The sequence below is a fragment of the Chiloscyllium punctatum genome, chromosome 10 (assembly GCF_047496795.1).
Source record: "Chiloscyllium punctatum isolate Juve2018m chromosome 10, sChiPun1.3, whole genome shotgun sequence".
Classification (NCBI taxonomy): domain Eukaryota; kingdom Metazoa; phylum Chordata; class Chondrichthyes; order Orectolobiformes; family Hemiscylliidae; genus Chiloscyllium; species Chiloscyllium punctatum.
This window is the reverse complement of record NC_092748.1, coordinates 9,208,015-9,230,767: the sequence shown is the minus strand read 5'-3', so window position 1 is coordinate 9,230,767 and position 22,753 is coordinate 9,208,015. Positions and strand designations below refer to the sequence as shown.

General features: G+C 47.6%; 1 protein-coding gene across 1 annotated transcript in view; it reads right to left on the bottom strand.

Moving 5' to 3' along the window:
- col18a1a (collagen type XVIII alpha 1 chain a) overlaps positions 1-16,033 on the bottom strand; it is a 303,852-nt gene extending 287,819 nt beyond the window's left edge. Inside the window, exons 1-2 of the mRNA XM_072578489.1 lie at positions 15,631-16,033; positions 15,391-15,467 (exon numbers count right to left, since the gene is read on the bottom strand). Coding sequence (XP_072434590.1) covers positions 15,391-15,467; positions 15,631-15,644 — 91 coding nt within the window. The 5' untranslated portion in view covers positions 15,645-16,033. The remainder of the gene's footprint in view (positions 1-15,390; positions 15,468-15,630) is intronic.
- Positions 16,034-22,753: the final 6,720 nt, after the last annotated feature.

The window sequence follows — 22,753 nt, the reverse complement described above, 5'->3', positions numbered from 1 at the left end:
AAGAAAGAAAGAGAGAGAGAAAGAAAGAGAGAGAGAGAGAAAGGAAGAGAGAAAGAGAGAAAGAAAGAAAGAGAAAGAAAGAAAGAGAAAAAGAGAGAAGAGAGAGAGAGAGAGAGAGAAAGAAAGAGAGAGAGAAAGAAAGAGAGAGAGAGAGAAAGAGAGAGAGAGAGAGAACGAGAGAGAGAGAGAACGAGAGAGAGAGAGAACGAGAGAGAGAGAGACGAGAAGAGAGAGAGAACGAGAGAGAGAGAGAACGAGAGAGAGAGAACACGAGAGAGAACGAGAGAGAGAGACACGAGAGAACGAGAGAGAGAGAGACGAGAGAGAGAGAGAACGAGAGAGAGAGAGACGAGAGAGAGAGAGAGAACGAGAGAGAGAGAGAACGAGAGAGAGAGAACGAGAGAGAGAACAAGAAAGAAAGAAAGAGAGAGAGAGAAAGAACGAGAGAGAGAGAGAGAGAGAACAAGAGAGAGAGAGAGAGAGAGAGAGATCGAGAGAACGAGAGCACGAGAGAACGAGAGAGCGAACGAGAGAGCGAACGAGAGAGAGAGCGAACGAGAGAGAGAGAGAGCGAGAAAGAAAAGAGAGAGCGAGAAAGAAAAAGAGAGAGAACGAGAGAGAGAGAGAACGAGAGAGAGAGAACGAGAGAGAGAGAACACGAGAGAGAAAGAGAGAGAGAGAGAGACACTAGAGAGAGAAAACGAGAGAGAGAGAGAGAATGAGAGAGAGAACGAGAGAGAGAGAGAGAACGAGAGAGAACAAGAAAGAAAGAGAGAGAGAGAGAAAAAGAGAGAAAGAAAGAGAGAGAAGAGAGAGAGAAAGAGAGAGAAAGAGAGAGAAAGAGAGAGAAAGAGAGAGAGAAAGAGAGAGAAAGAGAGAGAAAGAGAGAGCGAGAGCGAGAGAAAGAGAGAGCGAGAGAAAGAGAGAGCGAGAGAGAAAGAGAGAGCGAGAGAAAGAGAGAGAGCGAGAGAAAGAGAGAGCGAGAGAAAGAGAGAGCGAGAGAAAGAGAGAGCGAGAGAAAGAGAGAGCGAGAGAAAGAGAGAGCGAGAGAAAGAGAGAGCGAGAGATCAAGAGAGAGAGAGACAAAGAGAGAGAGAGAAAAAGAAAGAAAGAAAGCAAGGAAGAGAGAAAGAGAGAGAGAAAAAGAGAAACATAGAAAGAAAGAAAGAAAAGAAAGAAGGGAGGAAAGACGAGGAGGGTGAGAAATAAAGAAAGAGCAGACAGCATGAGAGCCAGAGCAACAGTGAGGGGAATCGATGTGAAGCAGTGCGAGATTTTCATCCTGAGGATGGCTGGACGGGATGAAGGCCCTGGTGTGAATTCGAGGAGTAGCAGAGTGTGGAGAGAGTGAAAGTCTTTTGGAGCAGGGGGACATGAGAGGGAAGGCAAAGAATGGCCTTATATGGAATACCTGGCCAGAGCCTAAAGAATTCCCAGCAGAATGAATAGCTCAGTTGGGAGAGCGAGAGGAATGAAGCTTCAGGCAACCAAGGATTTGTGTACGGCCCAATGTGTGGCCCTATATCACTGAGCAGGAACATTCCCATTCCAGTCAGGAACAGAGTTCAGGGAGGCTTTTTCTTTGCAAAGTCGCCCACTGTCAGCACTCTTCAAGCAGTGACTCTGCACAGGATTTCAGGAAGAGCATTCTGGTTATAAACACAGTGCTCAGCTGAGGCCAGCAGCGGTCGGTCAGTGAAACCTGCTCTCCAAATCCCCAAGTGGAAAGTTTCTTTCCCTGACAGTAGTCAAGCTGAAACTAGCCTGCAGAGGATGAGGTTACCAAAACTCTCCAGCACTGGCTGGACCTGCACTAACATGACGCTCTCTCACCTGCAGCCTGACAGGCACAGAGAAGTGTGAAGACCTGGGACAGTCCTCCCAACATCATTCAGTCACATTTAACAGGCACCAGCCTTTCAGCCAGCTCCTTGCCAACTTCCATTTGGCCCTAGTCTCATTCCGGAGCTCTGGAATTCCTTACCTAAATATAGCTGCCTCAATCTCCTCCTTTAATGATTCTTCGTGAACTTTACCTCTTTTGCTAATATTTCCCTCGGATACTAAATGCACCCACCAGAAGCGCTCCTGTGAAGTGCCTCATGACAATGGGTGGCGGATAAAGGTACCAACATAAACGCAAGTTATTGTTGTTGGCTGCAAAGCAAGAAAAGGGCCTTTTCTGGGGCACACGTCAGCCTGGGTTACACCTCTCTGCTTCTTTTCACCCTTGCCACATTTTTCTCCGAATTATAACTGCAGGTTGATTCTTGCCGAAGTTTACTTTAGTGCTGCTGCCCAGGGCATTTCAAACAGATAGATGCCTGCACATGGAGGAGCCTATTGGGGGGGGGGGGGGGGGCTGCACATGGAGGAGCCTATGGGGGGGGGGGGGGGGGGGGGGGGGGGGTCATGCTGGTCAGGTACAGCCCAGTTCATCCCATCGATCCTGGGGATTCACCCAACAGCAGGACTGGCCAGGGCACAATCCTGTTTGGCAATCCAAACAGAAGGGTACCCCAGTAAGGCAGCACGGTGACTCAGTGGTTAGCACTGCTGCCTCACAGCACCCGGGTTCGATTCCAGCCTCAGGCAACTATCTGTGCAGTGTTTGCACATTCTCCCAATAACTGTGTAGGGTTTCCTCCCACAGTCCAAAGATGTGCAGGTTAGGTGAATTGGCCACGCTTAAGTTGGCCCACAGTGTGCAGGGATGTGTAGGTTAGATGCATGCGTCCAAGGGTGGGTTACTCTTCAGAGGATTGGTGTGGACTTGTTGGGCTGAAGGCCTGTTTCCACACTGTAGGGATTCTATGAAACCATCTATCTAGTATCGAACATACTTCCCTTGGCCATCTTCACTGACACCATAAAAATCTCTTCTTGCCCCGTTCCCCCCAGCTCACTCCATCCTGAGTTGGCTGCAGCTCTAAGATTTCAGAGGGTCTTGGAATACGCTCACGATCAGAGGCAGAGGCACTGGCACTTGAACAAATATCAGGCTGGGCTGAGGCAGGGTCCCAAAGGCCAGCCTCTGGGTTAGTTGCCCAGCCAAGCCCTCCCACACCCCCCATCTCTCTCCAGTCAGCCAGTCCCAAGGCATCCCACAGTGTAAGGAAGAAGGAGAACCAGGGGCAGCCTTTTGCAATGCTGGCAGAGGAAGCAAGCAAACATCGGCCCAGATGATACAGTCAAAATTCAGGAGTCGGGACTCGGACGACAATCACACTGACCTACTGCCAACACCAGGTACCCTCCGGGAGCAAGTGAGCACTGTAAATGCTGGAGATCAGAGTCAGAGAGTGTGGCACTGGGAAAAGCACAGCAGGTCAGGCAGCATCCGAGGAGCAGGAAAGTCAATGTCTTGAGCATTAGCTCTTCATCAGGAGTGTAGGAGGGGTGCAAGGGGGCTGAGAGGGAGGAGGAATGGGATTTGGAGGGGAGAGGGGGAGGTAGCTGGGAATGCAACAGGTAGATGAATGTGGCTGGGGGGGCGGTGGTGATGGTTCAGAGAGGAGTGTGGAGCAGATAAATGGGAAGGAAGATGGACGGGTAGGGACAGTTCAGGAGGGGAGGTGCCGAGTTGGAGGGTTGGATCTGGGTAAAGGTGGGGGGAGGGGAGATGAGGAAAGTGATGAAATCGACATTGATGCAGTGTGGTTGGAGGGTCCCAAGGCCAATGATGGGGCGTTCCTCCTCCAGGCGTCGGTTGGCGGTGAAGGAGATGCCCTCCCTAAGTATCAGGGGCACGGGATCGAGGGAAAATAAGTTGTTGGATGCTGTTGGAGATTGTGCATCGATAAAAAAGGTAGCTCACGACTGCCTGGAGACAGAAAATTTGCAATCCATGCAAACCACGCGCACGCAAAGCGTTTCAAAAATTTAAAAAGAGAGAGAGAGACAGACAGAGAGAGCAAGGCCCCTGGCAGATTTAAGCGGTCATTGGTCCTTATCTGACCACCCCAGCAGCAACAAGCAGAGTCCTGGAAAAAAGGTGCCAGGAATTCTCATCTTGCAGCATTGAAAAGTGCTCATTGACGGAGGGGAGGCTCATAATTGCTGATCTCCTGTTAGCCCAGGTTCTGACATATCTGCCGACAGAGGCGGAAATATTTCAGCATTTTTCTCCCCCCCCCACCCCCACCCCACCCCCACACCCATCTCAAGTGAGGAATGCTACGCTGTGAACAGGGAGGGTGGGGAGACAGAACTGAACCTGGTGATACAAAGATCTGTTTAAACAATTCACTTAAGAATGAACAGATGCAGAAATGAAGAAGGGAGTAAATTATTCAAAAAAAAGGAGTGCTTAGATTTGGAGACTTTCCTGGGCTTAGGGGCACATGAGGCAGACAAAGCCTGGGCTTTTGTCTGTTGCCATGTTACGTTATTCTGAAACAGTGTCACCAGCCTGTTCACCAGAGCCTTTAGCTTAAAGGGCGCAATTCTATTGATTGGGAGACTGTCTTATTGCCCACTGTAGGATTTTGCAGGTGAAATGAGCAAGCACTTTCCGTAACCTTCAAGTCCTGCTGCAGGTGTTAAACCTCTCTACTCAGAGGCAGGGAAGTGACTGTAGATCAGCCCCATGTTTAAAAGGGATTCTGGTGACTGTGTGAGCCCTTGGGTTGTATGGAGTGCAGCGGTCTTACGAATAAATGCCAGGGTAATGGTTTCTTACAAAACACTTGTGGTTCACACTCCATCATCTGTACCATACTCGCCCACATCAAATACACCCCACTCCCACCAACCTCACTGACCTACGCAGGCTGCCCACCCCAGCATTGCTATGAAATGGCAATTCTCTCCCCGGTTTTCAAATCTCGCCACAGCCTCACCCTTGACCTCTAGAAGTCTGCAAGGTCTTAAGGGGCCTGCACAATTTCACTCTGGACTCTCTTAGCATTCTGCAGTTTCCATCGTTCTGCTATTTGCAACCTTCCTTCAGTTGCTTGGGCTGTAGGCTCTGGAATTCCCTCCTGAATCCTCTCCACCTCCATTTGCTCCTCAAAGACCCTTCCTTAAAACCCACCTCTTCCAGCGAGCCTTCAGTCACCCCTTAGGCAGCCTGGTATCATGTCTTCTGTCTAATAATCCCTAATGCACCTTCAGACATTTTAGTGTTAAGGAAATGCAAAATGTAAGTATTACTGTTACTCCTGGACTCCAATGGGTCCCAGTAGAACACCGGTGCTTATAGTAATGAGCGTAGAGTCACAGAGATTACAGCATGGAAACAGACCAACTTGTCCATTCCAATCAGATATCCTAAATTAATCTAGTCCCATTTGTCAGCATTTGGCCCAAATCCCTCCAAACCCTTCCTATTCATATACCTTTTATATGCTGTAAGTGTACCAGCCTCCACCACTTCCTCTGGTAGCTCATTCCATACACATACCACCCTCTGTGTGGAAAAAGTTGCCCCTAAGGTCTCTTTTAAATCTCTCTCCTCTCACCCTAAACCTGTGCCCTCTAGTTTTGGACTCCTCATGCCAGAGATTTTAAAAAAAACCTTGGCTATTTACCCTATCCATGCCCTCATGATTTTATAAACCTCTATAAGGTCACCCCTCAGCCTCCAACGCTCCAGGGAAAACAGCCCCAGCCTGTTCAGCCTCTCCCTATAGCTCAAATCCTCCTCCCTGGCAACATCTTTGTAATCTTTTCTGAACCCTTTCAAGTTTCACAACATCTTTCCTGTAACAGGGAGACCAGAATTGAATACAGTATTCCAAAAGTGGCCAAACCAATGTCCTGAACAGCCGCAATATGACATCCCAACTCCTATACTCAACGTGCTGACCAATAAAGGAAAGCATACCAAACTCCTCCTTCACTATCCTATCTACCTGCGACTCCACTTTCAAGGAGCTATGAACCTGCACCCAAAGGTCTCTTTGTTCAGCAACACTCCCTCGGACCCCACACAACAAAAGTCTCAATGGATATGTCGGGCCCACACCACATTGTCCCAATTGCCCTTCGCAATGTGGAGCTTGGCAAGGCAACCCTATCCAAAAGAAACAACTGATTGTGAATGATTGGGTCTACGTCCATGGCAAGCGTACTGCACTCACTGCTGGGTCTGCAGGTTAGAAAGGGTGCTGAGCTGAGGGAAGGTCACTCTGAGTTTGGAAACATGCCAGAAGGAGTTTTAGTCAATGGGGGAAGCAACTCCACTCATTCCAAGTGTAAATGTCGATGCTGCAGTGACCTCAGCCATTGTCACAAAGGGCTATTGTTGACAGGAATAAATCAGTTTGTAAAAATGGAGACTGTTAAATGGAACCATTAAAAAAAATGCGCGTTCACCACAACGAGCGTCATGAGGTCAATTGGAGTACAACCCCTTGAAAAGTTTTTATTGTTAAAATATGCAAGGGGATCTGATGAATGTCCCCACATGGTCGCTCTTAGCAACAATTAATCTCCCCAAGCCTCCTGAAGATGTAGAGAAATGTGAATTATAAGGTTTGGGAAAGACTGCCATAATCCTCCTTAGTGCAAGTCAGGACATATCTCCGGCCTGACTCAAAAGGATTTACTCCATCACTCAGGGTGATCCCGACTGTGCTGATAAGGAAAGGTCAGTTAAGCCTGCCTTCCACATAGCAAGCCTTTCATGAAGTAACATTGGATTCTCTGAATTCTCCATTCACAAGGCAATCGTGGCTCCTCAGCTAACAGCACAATACCCGACACAGCAAGGACTAAGGCAGAAAGGCACAAGGGAAATGTTCGCTGCTCTCAGCATCGCATCGGCAAGTGTGCACAACTCGTACCCCTAGCCACTGCAACAACTTGCATCTCGATGGCACTTTTTACACTTCTCACATAGCACACTCTTCACAGAGATAATTTTCCTTGGGGCATTCTGCTAACAAGCCCTTTGTTTTATTTATTCATGGGATGAGGATGGGGCTTGGCTTGGCCAGCATTTATTGCCCATCCACAATTGCCCAGAGGACAGCTAACAGCCAACCATATTGTTATGGAGTCACGGGCAGACCAGACCAGGTAAGGATGGCAGTTTCCTCCCCTAAAGGGCATGAGGCAAACTAGATGGGTTTTCGCGACAATTGGCAATGGATTCATGGTCGTCCTTAGACTCTTAATTCCAGAATTTTATTGAATTCAAATTCCACCATCTGCCATGGCAGGATTCAAAACCGGCTCCCCAGATTAATAGTGCAGCAACAACGCTAGTCAGACATCTCCTCCTTTTATATCACTCTCAATGGTAAAGTTATGAAGAAGGAGAGAGAGAGAGAGAGAGAGAGAGAGAGAGAGAGAGACAGAGAAAAAGAGAGAGAGAAAAAAGAGAGAAAGAAAAAAAAGAGAAAGAAAAAAAGAGAAAGAAAAAAAAGAGAGAAAAAAGAGAGAGAGAGAGAGAGAAAGCGAGAGAAGGAGGGAGAGAGAAAGCGAGAGAAGGAGGGAGAGAGAGAGAGAGAGAGAGAGAGAGAGAGAGAGAGAGAGAGAGAGAAAATAAAGATGTACCACAGCTCAGGATCAGCTTGCAGAAACACAGGGCCACCGATGGCAGGGTCACTAAAACCAGCGATTGTGCAAGGGCCTGAACTGGAGGACTGCGGAGAGGTGGAGTGGTTGTGGGATGACGGTGGCCATAAAAAGGAATGTGAGAACTTTCAAACCAAAGAGCTGTTGGGCTGGGAGCCAGTGTCAGTCTGTGACCTTCAGACTGGATGATGAGCTTGCAGAGGCAGGAGGGCGGGCCATTCTGAAGCAAAATGGGGGCTTCCAACCTCCTGCAAATAGCCCAGTGGTCCACAGGAATGAGGATCTATCCACCTCCCATTGGCCCAAGCAAACATTCACGGAGAGTTTAGGAAAAACATTTGTCTAGTGTGGCAACACCCAATCAAATTCAAACCTCCTTCACCCAAAAAGGAAATGAGGTGGACTTGGTTTGAACGAGGTTTTGACAGGTTTCAATAGGATTGGTAGTTTACCCATTCATATTTTGAGAAGGCGGAGGAAGTTGAAAGAGAGACTGCAACTGACTCTTCGTGGGGGAGTGGGGGTTGGTCTACAGCCCTGCTGACAATGTAGCCTGGCTTAAGTACTCTGCTCTCTGGGTAACTCCAGAAGTGATCTCACAGATCCCCCACACGAGAGAACAGGGCCGTAGCAGCAAGTTCTTGAACTATTGAAGAATCAGGAATGCCTCTATTTTATTGTCACTGTCCTGTGAACCAACTGTTGTCCTCCCTCTTCCCAGTGTAATCCCAGCACCAATCTACAACAGATGGAATGGAATGCATTATTACTGGTACAAGTGTTCTGACAGAGTCACCTTCCTTAATCTTTAAACAAACCCTCTTTAGATTATATTTGCTCTAAATTTTTCCTGCATTTTTATGAAGAACTTTGCAAGTTAATCGGTTCTGTAACCTGGCCCTGGGTTAGGGGAATGGGGTTGGGGTCTTTCTGCTACCCAAAGGGTCGACAGATGGGTGAGAGAAGAACCAAGTCCTTGATTCCCCATGATCCACATTTCCACACCATCCCCTGGGAAGCATCCAGCCACAGAGTTGTCGACCGCACGGAGACACACTGGGTCCTTTGGTAGAGGTAGGAGCAAAAGTAATTCGGAACAGAGAGATGGGCGACAGAGGAGAAACTTAGTCATTGCTACAGAGAACATATACACAGACACTCACAATACTTCACCTCAGTCCATCCTGGACTAACAAGTGGATGAACCTCTGTCTTCATACAAGTTTAAACATGAACACGACAGCGTCACTCTGTGCAGAAGGCTGCAGGTTCAGGGCTTTAAAAACAAAATCCAAACTACACTCAGAGCTTAGATTATTTCTTTCCAGGGAGACACTTAAGTCTAAGGCTCCCAACTGACTCTGGAATAAAAAGTTATAAAAGATTTTGGGGTACCGCTCTGTGCCCTGAGGTCAATCCCTATCCCTCAACTAACATCGCTAAAATGAACTGATCATTTTCACATTGCCTTTCGTGAGAGTTTGCTTTTCACAAGTTATTTGACAAGTTTCCCCAAGATACAGCAGACAGTCCATTTCAAAAATACTTCATCTGCTGTAAAATGTTGTGGGACGTCCCAAGGTCATGAAAAACATTGTATGAAATGCAACTCCTTCCAAATATATCCAATACATATGCAGGGAGGAAGGGGAAGATTAATGCCATTCAAACCTTACCAATCATAAGTACGATTACATTTCACAGCCAGGCAACATTTACTAGTATAAAGTTGCCTTGACTAGTGGTTTATTTAAAAACCAAAAGATCTGCTGATGTTCCAAAACAGAAACAAAAACAGAAATTGCTGGAAAAGCTCAGCGGGTCTGGCAGGAAGTGTGGAGAGAAATCAGAGTTAACGTTTTGGGTTGACCCGAAACGTTAACTCTGATTTCTCTCCACAGACCTACTGAGCTTTTCCAGCAATTTCTGTTTTTGTTAGGGGTACATTTAGGTCTCTGTAAAATGGAACAAACCAAAAATTGTGACGTACGGCTAGCCATATGTTTCTGTAAATATATGTTGTGCAGAGATTGGCCCTGGTTCTATCCTTCAGCACTTGCCTTTCTGGAATACAGTAAGATGTATTTCACTTACCATAATCTTGTCACCAGCAAAAAAATAAATGAAAAGCCGCATAAAGATGTTTGTTCACATAACCATTTGGGGGCTAGCAAAACATAGCAACTGTCCGATACCACAGGACCTGAAGTATGAGACACTCCATAACCATCAGCAGTTCCCAAAGGGATTCCACACATTTTATATTGTGAAACATTAATAATATAGAACAGAACTACAGGTTGCCATTAAAGAAAAAGGAAATGAATTGCTGTTTATGCCATTAACTACTCTGCTTCAGAAGAATGACTAATAGGTTTTGTTTTTCTTCATTCATTCATTCATTCAAGGGATGTGGGCGTCAATCACAAGGCCAGCATTTGTTGCTCATCCCCATCTGCCTTAAAGCTGTGTGACCCGCTAAGACATTTCAGAAAGCAGTTAAGAGTCAGCCTCATTTCAGTGGGTCTGGTAGAAATTTGCCCTGCAGAAATCTTTCTCCAAAGTCATTAGTGAACTATTACTGAGACTAGCTTGATATTAATCTCCAGATTTAGTTTTTGCTGTGGTGGGATTTGAATTTTATATCCCCAGAACATTAACCTGAGTCCTCTGGATTACCAGTCCAGCTACATTACCACTGAGCCAACATTACCACCTGTTAATCCCACTAACATTGCGATATTAAAAGCTAGTATTTTCAATTCAGTGCCCAGTTATCCTCCCCAGCAACCATTAAACTTTAAGCCAACATACACAATCTCATTGAGGATATACACAGACAAACTGTGGGGAAAAAGGCCACATTCCAATATAATCTAAGCAGATCTTTGGCAAGGAATTTATGTTTGGCTGCCTGTTGAACAGGAGTCTGGACTTATTTCTATACAGAAGCTATAGCCCTCAGTAATGAGTTTGTTCATAAACTCTTATGCTATATTACGAATTTAACCAAGCCCAGTTTATTGAGGACATCATCCTTCAACCCACAGCAGACACCTCAAGGAAGTGGAGCAGTCCCGTCAATGCTGCCTGTGCAATATCCTGCAAACCCACTGGGAAGAAAGAAGCACCAACAGCGTCCTCAATCAATATCCCCAGCATCAAGGCACTGACCACCCTTGATCAGTACGATGGGCTGTGCACGTCGTCCGCATGACCAACACGAGACTTCCTAAGCAGGTGTTCGAATCCCAGCTTCGAAACAGCAGGTGAGCCCCAGATGATCTGAGGAAGTGATTCAGTGATACTGTCGAAGTGTGGTATTCCCACCAGCACCTGGAAATCACTGGCCCAAGACCGTCCAAAGTGGAGGAAGAGCATCCAGGAAGGTGTCGATCACCTCGAGATTTGCCGTTGGGAACAAGTGGAAGCCAAGTGAAAACAGCAAAAGGAGCACACCGCCACACCAAAAACCCAATCACCCTTCCCCACGACCACCTTCTGCTCCAAGTGTAACAGAGCCTGTGGTAGCCCCATCGGTCTGTACATTGACCTACAGACTCACCCTGAGTGTGGAAAAGTGTCATTCTCTACTGCGAGGGACTACCAATGACCCCAATCTCTTCTAAACAACCCCAATACCCCCAACAAACCTCAGCATGTTCACTGACTACACTGGCTCCTCATCTTCTCCTCCCTATCAGGAAGAGCTGCACAGCCTTGCATGATCTCACCTCCATAAACCCCTGCACCACTGTCCAACTTCTGCATAGTATCTGCATTCCCCAAGGTCTGACCTCTTGTGTCCTCACAACCTCCATTGGTTCCATCGTCAGCAGGCCAGTCTCCAGTTGCCGAAGGCCTGAACTCTGGAATTCCCTCCTGAAACTTCCGTACCTTTCACCCTTCCCCTTAAGGCACTCCTTAATATTTTATTCTATGACTAAGCTTCAGATCAGTTGTCTTACGAACTCTGCATTTGGACCAACATCAAATGACCTGCTGAAGCTCCTGCAGAGTGCCCCTCAGGATGTTTAATGACAATGAAGGTGCAACATAAATGCAGGTTGTTGCTGTGCGGAGTGCAGTGTAGGAGGAGTCTGTGAGCATTTGCGTCCCATTAGTTTTGAATGAGCCAGCTCCTAACCTAGCCGTCAATAGGAAGACAGAGACCTGCATCGGAAATGGAAAGGCCCAGACAGACCTGCTCAGTCCTAAACTGCACCACCAGCCACAGAGAGCAGCTCAAGGCCAGCGGCTTTAGAAATCTCAGCCAGCAACCAGATCCAAACCTTAATCATGAACGCTCTGATACATTCTTACACTCAAGAGCATTCAGAGATCACATCTCCTGTGCCCTTCTGACAAGTACACTTCTTCGACTGCAGGTGAACTTCGGAGTGTGACATATAGACCCTTCTCCCATGCCCACAACTACACCCCTTCCGAATCCCAAAAGCCTGTCCACTGTCTGCAAGGCACACCTTGCCTGGACGGGAGCAGCTCCAATAACACTCAAAGGGTTTGACACAAAGAGGCCCATTCAATTGCCTTCAATGGCTGCTCCTTCCATCACCAATGCATTGCAGCAGCAGTGTGCTCCAATCTTCATTCCACATCACAGCAAGAGCTCGATCACCACCTTCCAAACCTGTGACAAGTACCACCCAGAAGGTCATGGGAGCACCATCGCCAGCAAGCACCCCTCAAAGCCACACTCCATCCTGATTTGGATACCTTGCAGTTCCTTCGCTGTTGCTAGGCCAAAGTCCTGGGACTCCCTTGCCAGCAGCTGTGCGGGTCTGCCTGTGGTCACATGGATGGCATCTCACCACCACCTTGGGAAGGGCAACCAACCAACACTGCCCAGCCAGTCCAAAGATGTGCAGGTCAGGTGAATTGGCCATGCTAAATTGCCCGTAGTGTTAGGTAGGGGTAGATGTAGGGGTATGGGTGGGTTGCGCTTTGGCGGGGCGGTGTGGACTTGTTGGGCCGAAGGGCCTGTTTCCACACTGTAAGTAATCTAATCTAATCTCACAAAAGAATCTGAGTAACCAAAAAAAGGTGTGTCCCGGATCAGCCCCTGGGTAGTGAACACCACTCTGCAGTCAGTCAGCCACATTGGGGAGGTATTGTGGTTGTCTTACCTCTCACCCAGAAGTTCCTCGTTCAGGTGGCACTGCAAGACCCAAAGGTCAAAAAGGGGGCATTTATTCCATGGTCAAGCAAGTTGATTATCAATTTGCAAATCCTTGCATCATATCTCCAGCAAGAGCAGCAGAGTCTCCTGATCAGCCAGAACCTGAAGTCAGCAGCAAACATTACAATATATTGCCAAATGTAACCATGGACCAACAAGTCAAAGTCCATGAGAGACATGGGAGGGAGGGTATCAACCACCAGTTCTTAAAGAAACATCATGGAATCCAGTTCTCCATAAAAAAAGAAGTAATCTACATTTCTAAAACAATTTAGATGTCTTCAGGAAATCCCAAGGCCCTTTCCAATCAAATGAAGTAGTTTTCAAGTAAGTCTCATTGTTATGTAAGCAAAAATGCCAGACAATTGGCACACTGCAAGTTCACCTAACCTACAGCAGAGATGACCAGGGCTGAAAATCTCAGAGGTTGACAGGTTAATTCTCCCTCAAAAGTCTCCAAAACAGGTAAATTCTACTGTGGGGGGGGCGATCAATCAGAGAAACATCAGCCCCATAAGTCAAAAGGACAGATCCTTTTTGGCAGCTGCTCCTCTGGTAAGGAGCTGGCTCTAAGCAGTGCTCCAGGCTGACTTAGTGAACCAAATGGGAGGGGTAACACTTTCACACACAGGGTGGTGCATGGATGGAATGAGCTGCCAGAGGAAGTGCTACAATTACAGCATTGAAAAATCATCTGGATAGGTATATGAATAGGAAGGGTTCAGAGGGATATGGGCCAAGTGCTGACAAATGGGACTGGATTAATTTAGGATATTTGGACGAGTTGGACTGAAGGGTCTGTTTCCATGCTGTACAACCCAGCGGCTCTAGAAATGAAAAACCCTTACGGCTTGTCCCTAAGCCAGTCCATTCACAGGTGTCCAAATGTAAAATTCAACACAACGCTAGCGCACTTGGCCGATGGGAGATCTACTGCAGTTTCTCATTAATATCGATGACCTTCCCCTGCTGAGTTTTAGCGACTGAAACCAAGAGAGAGGTTTCCAAAGCGAATGGCAAATGAGATGGTGCCGATGAGCACCTTGGGTAGATCAGCAATCCCGGCTGCAGAGTGTGAAAGGGTGCAGGGAAAGAGATTGACATGGATCCCTGAGGAAACAGTGAGCAGTAAAGCCTCTTGCTGCCTTTTGATACAGCTGACGGGTGGCCTTAGAGACCTTTCACATTAAGAGTGGGGCAGCTATGGAGAAGGTCCCTGCACAAGCGCAGCAGATGGAGTTGTGAGCACCTGGATTAGATGAGATTCCATACAGTGTGGAAACAGATCCTTCGGCCCAACCAGTCCATACTGACCCTTCTAAGAGCAACCCACCCAGACCCATTTCCCTCTGACTAATGCTCCTAACAAATATGGGCAATTTAGCATGGCCAATCCACCCTGACCTGCACATTTTTGGACTGTGGGAGGAAACCGGAGCACCCAGAGGAAACCCACACAGACACGGGGAGAATGTGCAAAAATCACACAGACAATCATCTGAGGCTGGAATCGAACCTGGGACCCTAGTGCTGTGAGGCAGCAGTGCTAACCATCTCCTTTTATAAACAGTCCCTGGCTATCCGAGGGTGGCTTGCTTGCACTCCAGTTGGGATGGGTTCGGTCGGAGATGGTAGAGAAGCTCAATGTGTGACCTGCAGACTCTGCCACACGCCGGGGTGGGGGTGCAGCCCACACTGAGGAGCTGTCTGGAGGCTGGGGCACTCATTCTCCTGGTCCCAGAGTCCCTCGGTACATGCGGGACCATCCCGATAATAACTCTCGCCATTTGGGTCAGGCATGAGCCAGGAACAACCACAAGGCAAAAGTGAGGGCTGCAGATGCTGGAGATCGGAGTCCAGATTAGAGTGGTGCTGGAAAAGCACAGCAGGTCAGGCAGCATCCGAGGAGCAGGAGAATTGACGTTGAGTCATCCGGGGCTGTCTAACCCCATCAAGAATGTCCCTCCAGCATGTCCTCCTGAGAGTCTGCTGCCCAGAATGAGTCTGAAGTGTGGCACAGCAGATCCAGTAAGGGATTCAGGAGGAATCTCTATGGGGGGGGGGGGGGGGGGGGGGAAGAGTCACCAGCCACAATTTACTGATACACTTAAGGCAAAGCCAAAGAATTGCACGAGCAGCTTGTTATGGGGGGGATCCTGAACCCCAGCATCCAGCCGTTAGGCAGAACGCTCTGTTTCTTCTCACTCCACCTTTTGAGTCGTGTGGAAAAATAAATCTGAAAATTCAGGAAAACTGACCAAATGTTTCGGGAAAAGACGGTGCCTCGCATATTCCCGTTATCTCTCACCCCCTCCCCCAAAACTAAAGCTAAAACCGTGCGTTTTCCCCATTTGCTGGGGGGTGCTTTCTGAGCAAGAGAGAGAGAGAGTGTGAGTGAGTGAGTGAGTGCTGCAGCTACAGACATCCAGGGCCTGTCTCAGTCCCACTGCCCATTCCTCAGCACAAACTCAGCGAGAAGGCTTGCAGATTGCTTTTAAAAACAAAACTTTGTTTGCAAACCCGCCCCCCCCCCCTCCGAAAGTGCACAGCAAGAGTGATTAACTTCTCAGCTTTTTTGCTAATGCAGGACGTCTTGATTTGAGGCGAGTTGGTTAAACAATTGCCCATCTTCCCCCCTCCCCACACACACGTTTTTTTTGTGTTACCTGAATCTGTAGTGACTCCAGGAACACTGAGAGACAGGGCAATGAATATCGCTGATTTCCACCAGCAGCAGCAGCACCTGCAATAGGGAACACAGAGAGAAACTGACTTTGAGACTCACCAGCCCCACACACTTTCAGCTGCAAGGGGAGGGGGGGGAGAAGGTTTCCATGCAGGAGAGTGGCAATGGGTTCCCCCAGGTCTGATCAGAGCACCCAGTAAAAAAAAAGGGATGCACTCACCTCCCCACAGGCATGTCTCGCTCCGTCCAACTGCCGGGAGGCTCGCACGGAGCTGAAAGAGGAAGGGGCTCTCTCCCCAAACGTGGAGCTGGTACTAACTGAACAGCTGACTCAAGGAGAACAAGAGCTCAGAGTAGAAACAGAGGGAGGCGGGCAGCCAACTATTAACTCTCGCTGCCCCGGGTTGTGCAATTCCCCCCCACCTCCGGGTCCTAAAGCCAGGCGCACCATTGATTAAGCTCAGTTTCCACAAGGCTTCAGGAATCTCTCCTCTCGAATATAATTGGTGCAAAGCGATATTGAAGGAGGGAAGGTTATTCAATTTCCCTGAGGAGTGGGTACGAATTCCCAGTCTAACTCTCTTCCTGGACCTCTGCTCCCCCAGCCTCCACACAGCAAATTGGGGGGGCAGCTGAAAAGTGGTGGTCCTTTATTTTCTTGTGTGTGTGTGTGTAAGAGAGAAGCTTTCTGTACACAGGCATGAACTTATTAACGTGCATCCCGAACGAGCTGCCCAGGGGACCGAGCCAGTTCACTTCCCGAGGCCGACCCCTGGAAGCGGATTTGTCTGAAGCATGCAAGAATCCTCATCTGGAACCACACTGGGGACTGACCCCCCCCAACACATGACCAAACACCAGCAATGTTTTCAAATCGGAGGCGATATCATTCAGCTTGCAGTGCAGATTTACAGAAGAAAGTTACTTTTCTAGGTAGCGTCTGCCCATTTGCAGTGGACTACCAAGTGAGTAGCACAGGCGAAAAGAGGGACGTTGAGATCCAACGTTATAATTTGAGTGGGGAAAAAAATTATGTTGTGTGGGTGTGTGTCCATAACTCAGGAGGACAGGTTTCGAGCGGTTAATGAAGCAGACTGTGTAGTAGGTTTTATTCGGGAACAAGAGCAAGGAGGTTATATTAAAATCAAAATGTCTTAAAAGCAAAACTTTGTTTCTGATTTACAGCAGTTCTTTTGATTTGCATGAGGTTTTAGATTAGATTAGATTCCCTACAGCCCAAGTCCACACCGACCCTCCGAAGAGTAACCCATGGAAACACATTTCCTAAACTTGTATTAAACACTGATTAGACCCCCCCCCCCCCCCAACACATGACCAAACACCAGCAATGTTTTAAAATCGGAGGCCCTATCAGTCAGCTTGCAGTGCAGATTTACAGAAGAAAGTTACATTTCTAGGTTGCACAGGCGAAAAGAGGGACGTTGAGATCCACCGTTATAACTTGAGGGGAAAAAAATTAATGTTGTGTGGGTGTGTGTCCATAACTGGAGTATCAAATCCAATTCTGGACATAGTATAGGGAAAAACAACTCATCAGAATGGTCCCTGATATGAGAAACTTTAGGCATCTTGCAACACGTGACTCACCTCCTGACTCCCCAAAGCCATCTGTAAAACCCAAATCAGGAGGGTGATGGAATACAACCCACTTGCTTGGAATGGGTGCAGCCCCAACCACACCCAAGAGGCTAGAACCATCCAGGACATAGTAGCCCAGTGATTGGCACCACAACCACAAGCATCTCCTCCCTCCACCCACCGACACTCAGCAGCAGCAGTGTGTACCTATCTGAAGACATCCAGTGGAAATTCACCAACGATCCACAGATCGTACTTTTCAAACCCACGACCACCTCCATCTCAAAGGACAAAGGCAGCAGATACATAGGAACCTTCAAGTTACCCTCCAAGCCACTCGCCGTCCTGACTCGGAAAAATATCGCTGTTCCCTCGTTCAAAATCTTGGAATTCCTTCCCTCACAGCATTACGGGTCAACCGACAGCATTTGGATGACAGTGGTTCAAGGAGGCAGCTCACCACCACCTTCTCATGGGCAAGTAGGGACGGACGAGAGATCCTGGGCCAGCCAGTGACACCCACCCCCAACAACTGAATAAAAATAAAGTTACAACGATAGATTGGCGAAGTCAATACTGATTTCTTTGGAGGAAAAGCTTCAGAGGAGATTTGAATCAGATATTCAAAACCATCAGGGAGAAACTGAGAGGCACAGGTTGCAAGGTGGCTTGGTAAAATAGACAAGGCCAACACCAGGAGAAATTGTCAGACAGCGATGGTTTGGAAAGGTCTGCCTGACAATGTGGCAAATTCAACTCGGGCATTTATTATCTGAACAGGAAGAATGTGTGGGCCTGCAGGGAGCTGTCACTGGGTGGACTGAACCTTCAGAGGTAAAAACAATGACTGCAGATGCTGGAAACCAGATTCTGGATTAGTGGTGCTGGAAGAGCACAGCAGTTCAGGCAGCATCCAAATAGCTTCGAAATCGATGTTTCGGGCAAAAGCCCTTCATCAGGAATAAAAGCAGTGAGCCTGAAGCGTGGAGAGATAAGCTAGAGGAGGGTGGGGGTGGGGAGAAAGTAGCATAGAGTACAATGGGTGAGTGGGGGAGGGGATGAAGGTGATAGGTCAGGGAGGAGAGGGTGATCCTTCAGAGGGCCAGCACTGACCCAAATGGCTTTATTCTGTGCTGTAACTGTCTGTAAGGTGAAGAATGGGTGGCGGTGCAGTGGGTTTGCACATTGTCCTCTCCCCTCTGAATATAGAACATTACAGCCCAGTCCAGGCCCTTTGGCTGTTGCTGTTACACCGACCTGTGAGACCAGTCTGAAGCCCATCTATCCTACACTATCCTACACTATCATCTGTACTGTTGTCCAACGACGATTTAATGTTGGCAATGTTGCTACTGTTGCAGGCAGTAGCATTCCATGCCCTTATTACTCGCTGAGTAAAGAACCTACCTCTGACGTCTGTCCTATATCTATCACCCCTCAATTTAAAGCTATTGAGGAACCCTCCCGTGTCCTGCAGACGAGACTGAAATGTGAAGGATCACCTCTCTCCAGCCCGTGTGCCCCTGCTTTGGGAGCCTGGACCAGACATTATGGTTGAGGAGATGCAGGGGTAGCTGCTGGAGGGACTCAACATGTGCCATCGGTGCAATGGAGGATGCTGGGAGAAGCTTTCAATGTGGCAAACAGATCCTTTATTTTCTCTGTGTGGTTAAACTCTCCTGGGGATGTCCCACAATGACACTGCCTACCCAGAAACCAAAATCCTTCAGGGAATAGTAAAGTCTGAACAAAGATCTGCATCCACGGGATTCCTTTCAAAACCTCAGGATGCCTTAAGCACTTTACAAGCAATTGTGTACTTTTGAAGTTTAGCGATAGTTGCAACACAGGAAGTGTAGCAGCCAATTGGCAAGCTCCCCCAATATGACTTTTAGGATGAAACACACACACACATGGGAAAGCACCATTCCTCTACTTTGCAGTAGTGTCCAGGGGTCGTTTACATCTACATGATAGGACAGATGGCGCCTCGAGGAGTGTTCATCTTCGAACTGGGAGAAGACTCCAGGGTGGGATTTATATCCAAAACCTCATCATTTCTAAGGTGAGGTGAGGTGGATTGCAGAGTGCTGAGCTTACTGCAGTAAAACTCACCGTCACTCACATGAAGCCTCCAAACAGCAGAATGGAATAGATAGAGAAGGAATGATGTGTCATATTAAGGGATGGTGGGGGTGGGGGGGAAGAGGGGTGGTGGCAGTGGTGGGAAATGGGGGGGAGGGGTGGAGAATAGATGGCAGGGAGAGCATATAATGAGCTTAGATCCCAAGCATAGTCAGTGAATATAACAGCCTGTGAGGATCATCGCTGGACTATTAACCCTGGGACTATTTTGGGAACCCAGGTTTGAATCCTGCCATGGGCAGATGGTGGAATTTGAATTCAATTTTAAAAACAAAAACCTGAAATCAAGAGTCTAATGATGACCATTATCAATCGATTGATGGGAAAGCCCACCTGGCTTGCTAATGGTCCGATAGGGGAGGCAACTGACATCGTTACCTGGTCCGGCCTACCTGTGATTCGAGATCCACTGCAATATGGTTGACTCTTAACTGCCCTCTGGGCCCTCGCTGGCCAGTGATCTCCTCTTTCCGGGAATGAATGTTTTTCAAAAGATTGCACCCACTTTATTGTTATCCGAGAAACCACTTGCTCTACTTTTGGTTGCATTTCAGCCCCGCACTCCTGCTCTTTGGGCATCTGGTGTGGATGGGTACGGGCAAGTCAGAGGACCTCCCCATAGGTGTAATGGCCAACTTGGCCATTAACAGGTCCAGGCAGCGGGCAATGGAGGAGGTCATTCCCCATGACTGCCTGTGCTCCTTGGAGAAAGTGAGGACTGCAGAGGCTGGAGATCAGAGCTGAAAATGCTGGAAGGAGCAGGAGAATCGATGTTTCGGGCATGAGCCCCTTCTTCAGGCTCATGCCCGAAACGTCGATTCTCCTGTTCCTTGGATGCTGCCCGACCTTCCTGCGCTTCTTCCATGGCTACGCTTGATTAGATTAGATTCCCTCCAGTGTGGAAACAGGCCCTTCAGCCCAACCAGTCCACACCGACCCTCCAAAGAGTAACCCACCCAGACCCATTTCCCTCCGATTCATGCACCTAACACTTGTGCCTGAGTGCTCTTGGAGAGGGAGCACATGGTACCAATCGATACTCTCAATGCCTTTAGACAGAGCGGGGAACCACGAGGACTACAATACTTTATCTCCCATTCCAACTTCATTTTGATTTAGCCCCTTCCCAACTTCCCGACCTCTCCCATACCTTTGACGGTCTGCAGTGCCTTGTATGTAACTTGATTGATTGGGAAACATGGTTGCTTTAGAAGTGACTGATAATGAATGAAAAATACCAGAGATGATTTAGTTCAGTATAGCTGTGGGTGAAAGCATTTTTGGATATAATAACGAAAGAAAAAGAAAAGAAGTTAGAATGAGATTACAGCCACATAATGAAATAGCAGAGAGCACATGGGGGAGGAATAGAGGGAGGTGCAGTACAATGAAGGAGAATGTCTTCCCAGAATCAGATCAATAACAAGTGTTGGAGATGGAGAACAGAGTCATGCTGTGGAGGACAGTACAGGACGGTGAGGTGATACCACAACGTGGCTGTAGAGTGAATGAGAGACAGAGGGAGTTCCCTGGTGTAGCGTGAGGTGGTATTCAGCAGACCAACTGAATCAAATAAAAGCAAATGCTGCAGATGCTGGAAACCTGCAAGAAAAAAACAAAGAAACTCAGCAGCAACCATTGAGACAGAAAACCACGTTAACATTTTGAGTCCGATCTGATTCTTCATTGGAATTTTCTCCAGCATTCTGAAGTGGATTGTGAATCAGTTTGAAGGAGGAGCTGAGATGGGATGATCTTCACTTCCCTCCCCTTCCCCATGCAGTGATTGATATTGGTGTCGGCTGAAAGCAGCAGAGATCAGTTAATTTAATACTTCACAGGAGATACTGGAGATGGACCTTTCAACCTTTGCAATTTCCTATGTAACTGCCTCTTTAGCTACCTGGTGACCAGCTCTCCCTTGTAAAGTGCTGTGAGCAATGTCCTTTTTTCATTGAGTTTCATGCATGGACTCTTCTGAATATATTTTCAACTATGTGGCCCACGTCATTGTTCAAGCCCATTGCTTCTCTGTCGTCTCATTGTGGAGAACGATGTCTTTTGCCCTTAACTTTCCTTCTCAAAACTAGTTAGTTTTGTATCAACACACCAAACACATCAATATAATCAGGTTATACATTTAAATAAAACCTCAGTAATTTGTTTTCAAAGCCAGAAGATTGAATAGAGGCATGCAGAGTGATATGCCACTGTAGAGACGAAGATTTCCAGTTTAGCCCACACTGGTTGATCGCAATTGGGCCAGCGGTGATGACAATTTTGCATGAATTTGCAGGTCTTGTGCTGAAACCCTGCTGCCGGAACATCAGCCCAAAATCCAGGTTAACATTCCTGTGTGGCACTGAGGGAACACTGCACTGTCAGAGGTGCTGCCTTTCCAATGTAACATCAAAATGAGGCACATCTGCCCTTTTAATTATACATCAACTATCTTAGAAAGTCATACAGCACGGAAACAGACTCTTCGGTCCAACCTGTCCATGCCTTGAGCCACTATAATGAATAAAAGCTAGGTCATTCTCTCTGGTGTGCTGTCTCATCAACATTACCAAACCAGGTTTTCTGTTCATTTATATCTTTGTGTTTGTGGGAGCTTGCTGTGCACAGATTGGGTGTATTGGTTCCTACATTAAACAGTGACCGTACTTCATAAAATACCTCATTGGCTGTAAAGCACTCAGAGATGTTTGTCACGTGAAAAGTGTTATAGAACCACAAGTTCTTTCTTCTTCAGAATGGTCCGCCGGAGAAACGTTGGAGTGTGTGAACAGCAGCAGTGTCTCATTCCATAGTCGAAGAATGTTATAACAAACACTTACTGTGTGCTTCCCATTGGGTCATGCAGGAAAGATCCACACTTGGGGAAAGAGAGAAATCACTCTGAATTGAAAAGAAATGTTGCTTTATGAAGGATAATATGGCATTTTAGGAACATTGGAGTTGCTTATGTTGTTCGACATTAAAGTAGTCCTGTATTATTGCTTCACAGGTTGACACCTCATCTTCAAGTCTGCCTGGTGCTGCTTCTGGCATTCCCTCCTGTACTCCCCATTGAACCAGGACTGATCCATTGGCTTGATGGGAATGGTTGAGTGGGGGATATACTGGGCCATGAGGTTGCAGATTGTGCTGGGGTATCGTTCTGCTGCTGTCAATGGTCCACAGTTCCTCACAGATGCCCAGCCTTGAGTTGCGAGATCTGTTTAGAGTCTTACCCATTTAGCACGGTGATCGTGCCACACAACACAATGGAGGATCTTCTCAATGTGAAGGCGGGACTTTGTCTCCAGGAGGACAATACAGTGGTTACTTTTACCTATACTGTCATGGACAGATGCTTCTGCAGCTGGCAGTTTAGTAAGGATAGGGTCAAGTATGTTTTTTCCTGTTGTCGGTTCCCTCACCCCCTGCTGCAGACCCAGTCTAGCAGCTATATCCCAACCAGCTCAATCAGTAATACTGCTATTGAGCCACTCTTGGTGGTGGACAGTGAAATTCCCCACCCAGGGTACATTTTGTGCCCTTGCCACTCTCAGTGCTTCCTCCAAGTGTTGTTCAACATGGAGGAGCACTGACTC